The following is a 13,882-nucleotide window of genomic DNA, read 5'->3' as shown; positions in this document are numbered from 1 at the left end:
TCCATGACCTGAAGACCAGATTTCTCCCGCCCCAGTACATGACCGGTCTGAAAGACGAGTTCTATGGACTCAGACAGAACGGATCCCCAGTGCTTCAGTTTTCCGGTAAGGTTATTACTTTAGCACATCAGTTAGGGTTATCTGAGCAGGTTAAGATGGAGCAATTCATTCGTGGATTGGACTCCAACATTCGGTTCACAGTTCGTAACTTTGAACCAAGTACATATGACCGGGCTCTGACTCTCGCTCAGAATGAAGAAATGAAGATGAATGGAGGCAAGCCCAAGCAGTCATCTCAGTCCAGTACCAAACCCCAACAGGGGAAGGGTAATTCGTCTTCTAAAGACACTAAGAGAGACAACAGTCCTAGCTCTAGTTCAGGGGGTAAGGAATCCAAGGTGTCCAAAAAGACAAGCGGAGCAAGCCTCCAAAGAGCCTTCTGCCACAGTTGCCGCAGTATCCCCCGCTCCTCCAGACCTCCCTGCTACCACCAATGCGGTTCAGATCTTTCCTTCTATGCATTCCATGCCATCCATGGTACTTGATGCTAAGCAGGAGGGTGAGGCAACAACCACACAGAAAAGCCTGATCCGAGCTTATGGCTCTGCCAAGGGCCAACAGTTCATAATTCTTTTTGACATGGGCAGTTCTGAGGATGCCATCTCTCCCCAGTTGGCTACCAACATGAGCTGTACCTTAGTGCCCTATCATTTGGAGGTAGACGGGTTTACACTTGGTCTCCGCACCCACATCTCTCAGAAGGCACAACAGTTTTCTTTTCAAGTTCAAAAGGCCGCATTCCGGTGAGATTTCATTGTCTCTCCTCTTTTGGGATGTGACATGATCTTAGGAATCCAGTGGTTTCGTCAGTATGAACCTATTCCCAATTGGGGGCAGGACACCTTTATCATCTCTAAAGGTTTTCCTGAGCCTGTCATGATTCGGGGGGATAGGAGCATTCTTGGCGTTCCTATGATTTCTCATCTCCAGGCTCGACGAGCTATGTTCAAGGGAGCAAAAGGAGCGTTAATTTATGCTCAGACAGCTTCTATCTCATCAATAACCGCTGTCTCATCGTCTTCAGTCCCCCAGTTGGCAGATCTCCTTTCTCATTCAGACATTTTTAAGGATGATCTCCTACCCAGTATCCCACAGTTATTAGCAGAACCTCCTAGCAAGTTTCCCTCTTGTCTTTCCAAGACTTTCAAGGGCAAGCTAGAACAGCAGTCAGTTCTCAAACATTTGAAACATGTTCCTTATGGACACATTTTCACAGTCACCATAGACCACCAAGCACTTAAGTGGCTCCCGATGATGCCAAGTGCCCAGTGGAGTGCTCAGTACACTAGACAGGGTCAGTTCTTCCAACAAGTTGGAGGAATGATTAAGTACATCCCTGGTCAGCATAACCCAGTAGCAGATGTTCTTAGTAGAAAGACCAGCATCCCAACCAGTCAGGAGTCTACCATTCTCAACATCTCTGGAAAGGACTTAGAAGATCAGTATGTCGATTCCGCAGAGTTTGGTACTCAACCCAGTTTGGCCCTCAATTTTGAGCCTGGCCATCATTCAGTTCACAGACAGACATGTAAGTTTAGACGAGATATCCACTTCAAGGAAGGGGATTGGGTCTCTCAGTGCATCATGAAACAAAGATTGAAACAAGTGGGCAAACATTGTCCCAAGCTTTCATTCCGTAGTTTTGGCCCTTTTCCAATAGTTAAAAAGATAAGTGATGTCTCAATGAAGTTAAAGTTGCCTGCCAGTTGGACAATGCATGATGTTTTCCGTGTTTCTTGGCTAAAACCATATGTTGGTCCAGAAGTGTTTGATGTTTCAGATGAACAGCAGCCATACGTGGTAGACGAGGCAGAAGTGATTGAGCCTGAGCAGATCCTTCTTCATCGATGGAAGCATGGTTCCGGTCGACGGATTCGTCAGTTCTATACGAAATTCCGAGATCGAGGTACCCACGAAGCCGTATGGCTCGACGACGAGTTCTTCCAGGAGTATCCCCAGTTATTGGCGGACTACTTGGAAGCCATGAACTTGCCGCCAAGCTAATCAGGAGGGAATGTCACATGCACTCTGCACTCAGTGCATGGTGACAAGATGGCTCATCATCAGAAGTGCAGCAGTTGTACAGTTTTAGAACCCAATAGGATGATAATTGTCGTACGCCGTGACCCCATTGTACATCCTCAGTCCAAGATAAGTCAGGCACGAGCTACGTAGGTCATTCCTCAGCCTTAGTGGGTCAGTCAATCAGTTAAGTCCCTTAACCCACTTGGAGAGAATCATTCATGCATGTAGAGTCAGTAGAAGCCTTAGGGTTTGCATCAGAAAGCACTCTGCATCCTGCATAATATGCATTCATATGCCTGTGCATCATTTAGAACATCCCCAAAGCCTTAGGGAATTTACTGGGATTTATCTGGTATTTTTTCCATATTTATTAGTATTTATTTAGCATTATTTGCATTATTGGGCATTTATAAATATAAATTTTATTAAATGACCAACCTCCAGTTAGTATAAATAGGCTTGCCTAGAGCCTATTTTCCTCATTCAGTCTTCATTGTGCTAAGAGCTCTCCTCCTCCTTGCTTTCAGCCCAAGACTAATCCAGCCCTAGAGCCCATAAGCTTGCTTCTCCAGCCCCTTGAGAAACCCTAGCTTCAGTCAGCCCTAGGCGCCGGCTATCAGCCTCCAATCAGCCTGTCTTCAGCACCAAAGCAGCCCTGATTCAGTCCTCTACAGTCTCCAAATCAGCAGTACATGCATGCGTTTCTGTCCAGCAGCCTCAGGACCTCAGCGTTTCTGTCCAGCAGCTTCAGAACACCTGCGTTTTGCAGTTCAGCAGCCCTACAGGTCTGCGTTTCAGTTCCTCAGCACCCCTACACTTCAGCGTTTCTGTCCACAGCAGTTTCCAGCCCTGAAGGTTCAGTCTACAGCAGTTTCCAGCCCTGAAGGCTCAGTCTACAGCAGTTTCCAGCCCTGAAACAGTTGTTTGCATCAGTGTCCAGCCTTCTGTGCATCATCCACACATTCAGCAGTCATCTGGTGAAGGTAACACAGCATTCATATGTGTTTTCAGCATTCTAACAGTGTGTAGAACAGTCCACCTTCTTCTTCTTTGAGCCTCAGGTGTGCAGCCCTTCCTCATGCCCTTGGGAAGAGTGCATAGGCTCAAGATCAAGTCATTGAGGTGTTTCTACAGCAGTGTATAGATCAGCCGCTCTCCGATCCTCCGAGATCTTGCGTTTGGCTTATCTACAGTCCACAGTCATTCTCTCTAAAGAAATAAAGCAAATACTATCTCGTTATCGGGATAGGGGGCCCTTCAATGGGTAATTCGGGACCCAATCTGGTGTACAGTTCTCATATCTCTCTCTCTCATCTCTTTAAAGTTTGAAGTATTAAAGTGGATTGCTAAACTCATGAAACTCAGGATACAGAAGACGGTGTGAGCATATTGTGTGACAGGATCTTCCAATACAAAGACTTCCGCTGCATATCACAAATGTTCATCCACGTGAAGTGCTCGCCTCATGGTCATGGGTAGCTTGTGCCAAAGAAGCATCAAGCTCATCCTCAGTCTCATCCTCACTGGCATACTGCTCCTGCACCTCATCCTCTTGTTGCTCTTCTTGTTGACTCATCTCCCACTCGGTGAAGGAATCTGCCTTCTTGGTCATGCTCTTGCAAAGTTCGCGCTGACGAAGACAAGGTCATTGGCACGCTCTACCCCGAGTCGGTTCCTCTTCCTAGATGCAATGTGGCTGTAGGTACTCCAAAGGTGCTCCAAGCAAGAGGAGCTGACGGCCTGGCTAAGTATGCGGATGGCAAGCTGCTGCAGCTCCGGTCCATCTGAACCAAAGTCCTCCCACCATAGAGCAGCACCAACTTTGGAGCGGTCAACCTGTGCATCATGACAACCATAGGAGCCATGAAATGACCTGTACATCGAAAGCTGGTCCCTGATCTTGCGCCTAACCGATGCATCAGGCACAAGACGATCCAAGATGATCCTCCATCCAACGCTTACCTCCCGGTCGCTCTTCTGCTTGTTGCCTTGGAATTCTGGGTCCACCACATAAGCTGCTGCATGCAATGGAGAGTAGTAGGAATTCCACCTTCCTAGACACAAGGCATGGATCTCCTCGTATCTGTCTTCGTTAGGCACGAAGTCTTTCAACTTCTCTATAATGCGATCCATGGCCTTGTAGACCTTGCCTATGCATGGTTGCATAGCGTCTACAATCCTCAATAGGTGGACTATGGGCCTCACCATAGCATCTGTGGTCTTCACACGCTCCCACCAAGAGGCGTCATCCGCCCGTAGCCTACACTCTTGGCCAGTGTTTGTATGGGACTCTTGCATGGCGACAAACTCGTCGCTAAGGAAAAGCCTCCTCAAAGCACCGCTACAATCCTTCAACCGGCCCAACATGAGAAAGTTGTAGGCAAACCGGGTGTCGGAATATTTGAGGAGAGAGAGACAGGACCTCTTGTTGAACTCATACCGAAGTCTTTGGTGGTTGAGGACAAAGGAGACCATGGTGTTGGCCTCCTCAATGAGCGGGCTGATCCATGGTAATGCCCCGATGTCCTTGAGGAGGTTGTTTAGGCAATGAGCCATACAAAAGGACACCGTGACATGTCCATACATACCTTGGAGAATAGCTCTTGCCGCCCTATTGGAAGGCTCCCCATCCGCAACAAAGCCCACTACATGCTCGGGGCCAACGATCTCCATGGTGGTAGCCCACTCCGCCGCAAGCACATCCGCGCTCTTTCCAGTGCCGGATGCATCATGAGATGAGATGAAGTACATCTCTCCGCGGGAATATGCAACCATGCCGTGAATACTCCTCTTGCGGGTGTCACTCCATTCATCCACAATGAAGGAGACTCCGTTCCTCTCCCATTGCCGCTTTGTGTCGTCGGCCGCTTGCTCTACAATGCGCTTCTCCTTCTCGAGCAATGTAGTGCGCAAGCTCTCGGATGAGGGGGGCGTATAGGTTGAGCCATACTCCCCAATCTTCTTAATCATGACCTTGAAGTATTCTGACCTATTCAAGAAAGTAATTTACTAATGAGAAGGGGACTAGGATGATGAAAACATGAATGATGAATTGGCAATGATCGATTGCACTTACCTAGCCGCTTGAAAGGCAATGTGGTCGTGGAAGAAGAAGCAGGCCACCACCATATCCACCTCCTCCTTCAACTTGGGGTTCCAATTCTCCCCAAGTGTAGATTGTCGCTGTGGGCCACGTAATGATTGAGAGGCCGTGGAGATGGAGGGTGCCGGCGTCGTGGATGGAGTAACATTCCGACTTGATGGTGAAGGTGATGGTGTGCATGATCCCGATCCACCATCGTCGCGGGATCAACGGCCACTCGTGGTGTCCTTCTTGTCGCTTCGACCGCTTCGTAGACGCTAAGCTTGTCAAGAAGTTCCCGTCTCTTCTCGGGCGTGACATTCGTGCAAAACCTCACCTCATGCCCACTCTCATGCAAGAGGTGGGCTCGCACTTTGTCGGCGCCACCCGTTCGTTGGTACGGGCAAAGCTTGCATACCCATGGCCGAGAACCGCCTCCATGAACGGATATGGTGTAGTTAACCTCCTCCCACCATGTCCATCCCGTTGTCCTTCTACGAGAAGCCCCGGCACGTGAGGAGGATGCCATGGTTGAAGATGGCTTGACTCTTGAGCCTTGAGGAATGAGAGAGAGAGAGAAAGAGAGAGAGAGAGAGAGAGAGCCTAGAGGCTAGAGGCCTAGAGCCTAGAGGCTAGAGCCTAGACTCTAGAGGCTTGGAAGTTGGAAGACTCAAGAGGCTTGAAAGTTGAGGGAGAGGTGAACCGTGAGAGAGAGAGAGGCCTAGAGCCTAGAGTCTTGGAAGTTGGAAGACTCAAGAGGCTTGAGGGAGGGGGAGAGAGAGAGAGAGAGAGAGAGAGAGAGAGAGAGAGAGTCTAGATTCTAGAATCTAGATAGTAGGGCGGCGGCCCGTGGGCCTTGTGTGAGAGCCTAGAGGCTTGGAACTTGGAAGTTGGAAGCTAGAAGAAGCTTGAGCCTTGAAAGCCTGAGCCTTGAGAGTTGTGTGTGCTTGTAGCCTTGTAGAGGCTTGTTCTTATATAGATAGGCAAGAGAGAGAGAGGAAAGCCTCAAGGGCAAGAGAGAGAGAGAGGGCCAAGCCTCAAAGGCTCAAGGCTCAAGGGCCAAGGCCCAAGGCCAAGCCAACAGACATAAACGGCTAGAAACGGGAAGCGCAACGGCTCTCTGCCGTCCCCTCACAGAGCCGTCCCCGTCGCCGTCCCCTGTGAGAAACGTGCCGTGGGGGACGTCTGTCCGTCCTCGTCACTGTTCCGTCCCGAATCGCCGTCCCCGCGTTCCAAGCAGCCGTCCCCTCCGTCCCCTGTGACTATGCCTTACACCCACCCCCCCCCCCCCACCCCGTAGCACTACCCCACAGAACAGTTGATATGATGATGAGTGTCGTGAGACACGGGCGCAGCTACAGCGTGAGATTGCCATTGGGACTCACACGCACACACACCAGGATGATCTTTCGATGCCTTGTGTGGAGGAAGAAACAAGCCTACTTGGCTAAGTTAGAGGAGGAGATCTACCAACTCTTCTTCGGGAAGGACAACAAGAGGGCATGGAAGATGTTACAGGAGAGAGAGCCTGGTACTCCGATTACTGCACTTGAGGCATGGCATGCTTATGCTAGAGAGCTGTATGATGCACCAGGACAGCCGCCCACCCCCCCTCCACTGGGAGCTAGACCGGCTAGCAGCACCTTTTTTACTATGCGGATGGTGCTAGATGCGATATACAGGTTACAGAATGGAAAGGCACAAGATCATGATGGGCTAGTTGGAGAGCACTTTTCATATGCGCGCGATACTTTGGCTCCGCTGATCGTACATGTGTTTAATCGTGCTAGGGTTTCCTGGCAAGCTGGACAGAGCATATCATTGTACCACTCTTTAAGAGTGGGGACCCCATGGTACCAGGCAACTATAGGATGATCATGATTGGTCATTACTTGGCCAAACTATATGGCTCTATATTGGAGTTGGAGCTGAGCCGTTGGGCAAATAGGCATGGTCATCAAGCACAGGGATAGGCCGGCTTCAGGAGAGGATTTACTACCTTGGATTACATACTGACACTTTGGGCACTTATTGAAGAGGGCAGGGCACAGAAGAGAAGGATATACTGTTGCTTTGTGGACTTCTGCAAAGCCTTCGATACCGTACCACGTGCCAGGCTTATGCACAGATTGCATGACATTGAGGTAGCGGAGGATATGCAGTGGGGTTTATATGCTTTGTATGAGTCTGTGACAGGCAGAGTCCGAGCTCCAGGCGGACTATCCAATATGGTGACCAGCATGATAGTTGTGAAGCAGGGATGCCCGCTATCACCCACCCTCTTTGGACTGTACATTGATGTGGTCTCCTATTATGTAGACAGATTGGGAGGCCGAGGGGCATGCCTGGCAGGGGTGTTGATACCATCTTGATATATGCTGATGATATTCTTCTAATCTCAAACTCTCCGAAGGGATTACAGAGACGTCTGGATGCATTACAGGCATTCTATGCGGATAGAGATCTGATAGTGAACCTTGGGAAAACCAAGGTTATGGTGTTTAACACCACACAGGCATGGGTGACGAGATTAGAGTCTCAATTCACTTTCCGAGGGGACCGGGTTGAGTGCGTCAGGTCATGTCTACTTGGGAGTTACTTTCACAAGACGCGTTTCTCCTTGAAGGAGGCAGCAACAGCTAGATTAGCTCGAGGGCATGTAGCCTTGGGGGCACTTGAGAGGCAGTGTGCACACATACAATTTCAGGAGCCGTGCACCAAATTGTGGCTATTTGATACACACCGTGCTCCAATTTGGGGGCCCAGCATACATCACAAATCTCAGAGAGGGACGAATGAGGGGTGGAGGCAAATGGAGAGACCACCGATTATGATGATTGCCCGCATGATTCGGAGCAAATCATCGGTACCACATGAGATTGTTCGGGCTAAGCTGGGTGTCGCACCAGTAGTGACCGAGGCCCTATTCCAGGCAGTTACCTTTTTACAGTGGCTATGGGATTTCCCTCAGCAGAGGTACTCCCGATTGGCATTGACCTCATCCATACAGTTGGCAGAGGATGGAGATACTCATTGTTGGTATGCTCAAATGAGATCATGGTTTGACCTACATGGTTTGGGGATAGAGGTACTACCACTCTTTCAGTACAACCTGGATTGTCCATTTTTGGATCATCGGTACCACATGAGATTGTTCGGGTTGAGCTGGGTGCCGCACCAATAGTGATCGAGGCCCTATTCCAAGCAGTTACCATTTTACAACGGCTATGGGAGTTCCCTGAGCTGATGTACTCTCGATTGGCATTGACCTCATCCATACAGTTGGCAGAGGATGGAGATACTCATTGTTGGTATGCTCAAATGAGATCATGGTTTGCGGATAGAGGCACTACCACTCTTTCAGAACAGCCTGGATTGTCCATTTTTGGATCTCACCCGCTCAGAGCAAAACCGCGTGATTAGGATGGATATTGTCAGAGTGGACATAGAGAGGACATGGACTAGTCCCCTTGAGCCCTTAGGCACGAAAATGGCTCATTACAAGAGCCATTTTCGACACCTCTCACCAGATGATTTTATCACCTACCCGGCGTACATGGATGTACACCTATCACATGGGATACGTTGTGCCATTGGACAGATCCGGACCTCATCACACCAGCTACGGATTGAGACAAGGCGATATGTGTCACCAATTGGCCGACCATTTGGTCCATCTCCAGTTTTTGTGTCTCGTTCACTTGAGGCCAGGCCGGTGTCTCATGTGGACTGGTGCCACCCGTGTATGACCTGGACTGTGTTCTATCCATGGGATTGTCACGCCATGGAAGAGCCAGTATTCGTGCCGTGTCTTGCCTATGGGACTGTCACTCCATAGGGAGGCTCGTGCCTGGAACTGTGTTTTACCTATGGGATTGTCACTTCATAGGAAGACCAGGATTTATGTTTTACGTCGTGCCATTTTTGTGCTCGACAGATATTTTGTACTTGTTCCATGAACGGGAGATATGTCCATGATACTATTTGCTTATGCACTCATGTTCTGCATGTTTGAAACTGTTTTTGCATGACTTGTATTTTTGTGTTTGCCTGCTTGACGTGTCACTTATTACTGAGCAGGGACGCCTGCCAGTGAGTCGTGAAGTTTGCTCTGTCTTAGTGTATTGCACATGTTGGTTTAATACTTTATTCTCTAACCTTTCATTTTATAAGGTTGTATGTTCACATTCACTTAAAAGTGGGCACCCACTTAGGGGCCAAGGTGGGGAGCCACACTTAACTTGTGTGTGTGTGGGGGTGGGTGCATGGTCACCTACCCACACCACCATGAAGCTGGCCGCCCACATGCAAACGTGGGGAGCCAGCCAGCTGTGATGGTTCTATCTCTCCAATTTCTACATAAAAGAACGACCACCTCTCCCGTAAGATCAGGACATCCGGCGACCATCTCTTGCGCATGTTCTCCAACAGGTGGTGCCTTCGCTTCTGCTCCCAGGCGGCTGCTGAACAGGCTGCGCTTCTGTTCCCAGGCGGCTGCTGAACAGGCTGCGCTACTCCTCTGCAGGCGACTGGCTGCCAACTCCAGCAGGCTGCGCATGCTGCCACCTCTAGCAGGCTGCGCTGCTTACTCTACAGGCAGCTGTGCATCTGATCACAAGCCAGCGCTTCTGTCCTCAGGCGGCTGCACTACAAGTTGTTGTGCTACCTACCACAGCAGCCGACTATGTCCCCATCACCAGCAGGCTGTGTGTTCATTTCCAACAGGCTGTGCTCTGCAGCCAGGCAGTAGTCCACCACCAGCAGGCTGCGCTCCAGCTCCAGCAAGCGGCTGTCCACTGTGTACTTCTCCTCCAGTAGGCGATGGCTGCATACAAGCGGCTCCTGCTTCTTCTCCCTCAAACGGCTGTACCTTCTGTAGAGGAGGAGGAAAAGGAGGTGTCGCCTGGCTGTAGGAGCACAGCGCCAGCTGAACTGTAGAGGAGGAGGAAAAGGAGGTGTCGCCTGGCTGTAGGAGCACAGCTGCCAGCTGAACAGGCTGGCGGCTGTGCTCCTACAGCCAGGCGACACCTCCTTTTCCTCCTCCTCTACCGAAGGTACAGCCGTTTGAGGGAGAAGAAGCAGGAGCCGCTTGTATGCAAGGTACAACCATCGCCTACTGGAGGAGAAGTACACAGTGGACAGCCGCCTGCTGGAGCTGGAGCGCAGCCTGTTGGTGGTGGACTACTGCCTGGCTGCGGAGCACAGCTTGTTGGAAATGAACACACAGCCTGCTGGTGATGGGGACACAGCCGGCTGCTGTGGTAGGTAGCGCAGCAACTTGTAGTGCAGCCGCCTGAGGACAGAAGCACAGCTGGGTGGTGATCAGGTGCACAGCCGCTTGTAGAGTAAGCAGCGCAGCCTGCTAGAGGTGGCAGCGCAGCCTGCTCAGCAGCCGCCTGGGAGCAGAAGCGAAGGCACCACCTGTTGGAGAACATGCGCATGAGATGGTCGCCGGATGTCCTGTTCTTACGGGAGAGGTGGTCGTTCTTTTATGTAGAAATTGGAGAGATAGAACCATCACAGCTGACTGGCTCCCCACGTTTGCATGTGGGCGGCCAGCTTCATGGTGGTGTGGATAGGTGACCATGCACCCACCCCCCCACACACACAAGTTAAGTGTGGCTCCCCACCTTGGCCCCTAAGTGGGTGCCCACTTTTAAGTGAATGTGAACATACAACCTTATAAAATGAAAGGTTAGAGAATAAAGTATTAAACCAACATGTGCAATACACTTACCACTTGTTCACACGCAACAAAACTCGTCAGAAGACAGAGCAAACTTCACGACTCACTGGCAGGTGTCCCTGCTCAGTAAGTGACTCGTCAAGCAGACAAACACAAAAATACAAGTCATGCGAAAATAGTTTCAAACAGGCAGAACATGAGTGCATAAGTATTGTAAATTTTTAGACATGGATATATGTAAGTATCATGGACATATATCCCGTTCATGGAACAAGTACAAAATATATGTCGGGCACAAAAATGGCACGACGTAAAACATAAATCCTGGTCTTCCTATGGAGTGACAATCCCATAGGTAAAACACAGTTCCAGGCACGAGCCTCCCTATGGAGTGACAGTCCCATAGGCAAGACACGGCACGAATACTGGCTCTTCCATGGCGTGACAATCCCATGGATAGAACACAGTCCAAGTCATACACGGGTGGCACCAGTCTGGCTCCCGTCCATACGACACCTTCTTGCTAACACACGGGTGGCACCAGTTTGGCTCCCGTCCATGTCAAGCAAAAATACTAGCCTCTTCACATGAGACACCGGCCTGGCCTCAAGTGAATGAGACACAAAAACTGGAGATGGACCAAATGGTCGGCCAATTGGTGACAATATGTGCATCAGATCTCGGATGACCGCATTTGTCAGCCATGCTACCAGGAGGTAGAGACAGAGGAGCACCACATTTGCCGATGCACAGTATATTATGAGATCCGAGGGAGATATCACTGCCTCTTCCGAGAGGGTTTTGGGCCCTTACGCAGGGTCATGGAGTTTGAGGATCAGAGATGCTTGGGATTGTTCCTACTTGAGCTCAGGAGACACAGAGAGACGCTCTTGGCAGACAAGAGACCGATCCATGATGTACCTAGACAGAGGATCCTGACAGATTTCTTCGGCACCGGCACCGGCACCAGCACCAGCAACCCAGCCCACACACCTCTTGATACCTACTCCATCGGGCCATCAGGGCACCAGCCTCACTCCTACGGAGTCACCACTGATAGAGCAGTCGTCTTATGTCGTGCTCGCCGGCCACGCCCACCAGGATCCCGACCACGGCATCCTCACCATCGCCAGATCAGAGTCATTATTACTCGGCACCGGAGGCACCTGCCTTGCTTCTACGACCTCTCCATTCTAGACAGCCCCATGGCGGAGATATTTGATCTGAGGAGAGGGCAGCACTTCAACTGATCAGCATACATGGATCTACTTGATATACATTTTCCAGTATTTTCTACTCAGTATCATCTAGGAGTCTTACTTACAGTTCTTATAACTGTAAGACAGTCAGTTTGTTGTACTTTTCAGTTTCATTTGGTTGTTCTCTTTGATGAGACACCAACTTCAGATGTACTCTCAGTTTTGGTCTCATAGGCCATATTATGGCCTCTTAGAGACGTTAATGTATCATTTCATTCTCTCTCTCTCTCTCTCTCTCTCTCTCTCTCTCTCAGAGATCACATGATCTATACAAAAGCACTGAAGGGCAGCGAATGGGACTTGAACCCAGGATTTCTAGATAAGGAGCCTGATGCACAAACTGCTATGCCAGCGCGTGCATGCAACGCACGCACACAGACACACAGTCTTAGGCCACCCATTTGTAGATCTGTTGGCATTCTGGTTTTCAATGTATGCAGGTGTGGGGGTCGAAGTATATACGCTTGTATTCTCCAACTGAGAGCTCAAAACTTTACCCCTTCAAAACAAATCTGTATTTACGCAACACGTCAGAGGTAAGTCTTGATGGTTACGCACATGGATAATCCAGATTCACAGGGAAATTTTCTGTATATCTCAGCTTATGTGGAGGCCCTGTACATTGATGCTCTTTCTCAGGTGGACATTGATGCCCCAGACGCATTTAGGAGATGGCCGGATTTGCCGAGTGCTGCATATTCGGAGTGCATCCTGAATGCAGGAGAGATGATTTATATACCTATGAAATGGTTTGTTTCCATAGAACATGTCTCCTTTTGCTCTTACCCGTAAGCCGTGCAGCGATAGGTGCATCTGACATTTCTTAAAAAAATTGAAATGCAGGTGGCATTATGTGAGAGCGTGTGACGTGAGTTTGTCTTTCAGCTTTTGGTATGTATAGATTACAAGCTTTTTAATCATGGAAGAGGGGTACATTTCAAAGTTTAAGGTTATTTTATAATCCTACAGAGGATTGAGCTATAATCCTAAAGAGGATTGAGTAGGCTGGTTGATGTTTGTGTTCATGCGGATATGGTACTGCTTACAGTGTTCATGGTTGCAAATACCTAGCTACTAGGTGCAGTATGTACTTATAGGAGTCTTTTCAAGCGTTGTAGTACAGGACCATAGCTTTTCGGGTCCTATAAATCTTTGGCATGGATAAGGATAATGCCACTTTCATGTACTTCGATGCATCTGTCACTGCCTACTTCCTTGTCTACAAGACTCATTAATATGCTCTCTGCTTCTTGTAAGCATGGACCTATAACATTTTTGTTTTTATTTGCAAATTTTATTTTCTCAAATTTGCAAAATCCAAGGCATTTTATTGAAATCATGCAAATTCTCAAGGAAACCCTTGAAAATTTTAAAGCTTTAGTTTTTGCTTTGTGGAGAAAAATGTTTTTTTGTGAACGTGTATTTTTGTAGTGCCTTGTCCACCACCTCATAAATCATCAATATGAAATGTGAGGGGCACTTGATTATTATTTTTATCAATGTCATGATGGTACTTGTGAAAGGTCACAACCTTTTGGGACATGTGAACAGACACTTCTTCTCGTAGAGGTGGTCATAGCTCCACACACAAGAGGCATGACTCTTCGTGTGACTGTTCAATGTAGCTACCATTGGCGTTTGCTTGACATCAATTGGATACACCTGACTTTTTGTTGTACACTTTTTTGAAGAAAAAAAAGTATTATATCTTAATCATGTGTTGATTTTAGAATTAATCCAAATCATGAAATGTAGACCTTGCACATGTGC

At 48.9% G+C, this 13,882-nt stretch overlaps 1 protein-coding gene across 1 annotated transcript in view; it reads left to right on the top strand.

Annotated features, from left to right (window-relative positions):
• JMJD5 (2-oxoglutarate (2OG) and Fe(II)-dependent oxygenase superfamily protein) overlaps window positions 1-13,298 on the top strand; it is a 29,478-nt gene extending 16,180 nt beyond the window's left edge. Inside the window, exons 5-7 of the mRNA XM_086782311.1 lie at window positions 12,553-12,648; window positions 12,752-12,861; window positions 12,956-13,298. Of these exons, the coding sequence (XP_086638437.1) occupies window positions 12,553-12,648; window positions 12,752-12,861; window positions 12,956-13,013 (264 nt within the window). The 3' untranslated portion in view covers window positions 13,014-13,298. The remainder of the gene's footprint in view (window positions 1-12,552; window positions 12,649-12,751; window positions 12,862-12,955) is intronic.
• The last annotated feature ends 584 nt before the right edge of the window (window positions 13,299-13,882 follow it).

The sequence above is a fragment of the Cibotium barometz genome, chromosome 44 (assembly GCF_041138505.1).
Source record: "Cibotium barometz isolate CiBa-2024 chromosome 44, ASM4113850v1, whole genome shotgun sequence".
Lineage (NCBI taxonomy): Eukaryota > Viridiplantae > Streptophyta > Polypodiopsida > Cyatheales > Cibotiaceae > Cibotium > Cibotium barometz.
The sequence above is the reverse complement of the archived record's forward strand: the minus strand, read 5'-3'. Positions and strand labels throughout refer to the sequence as shown.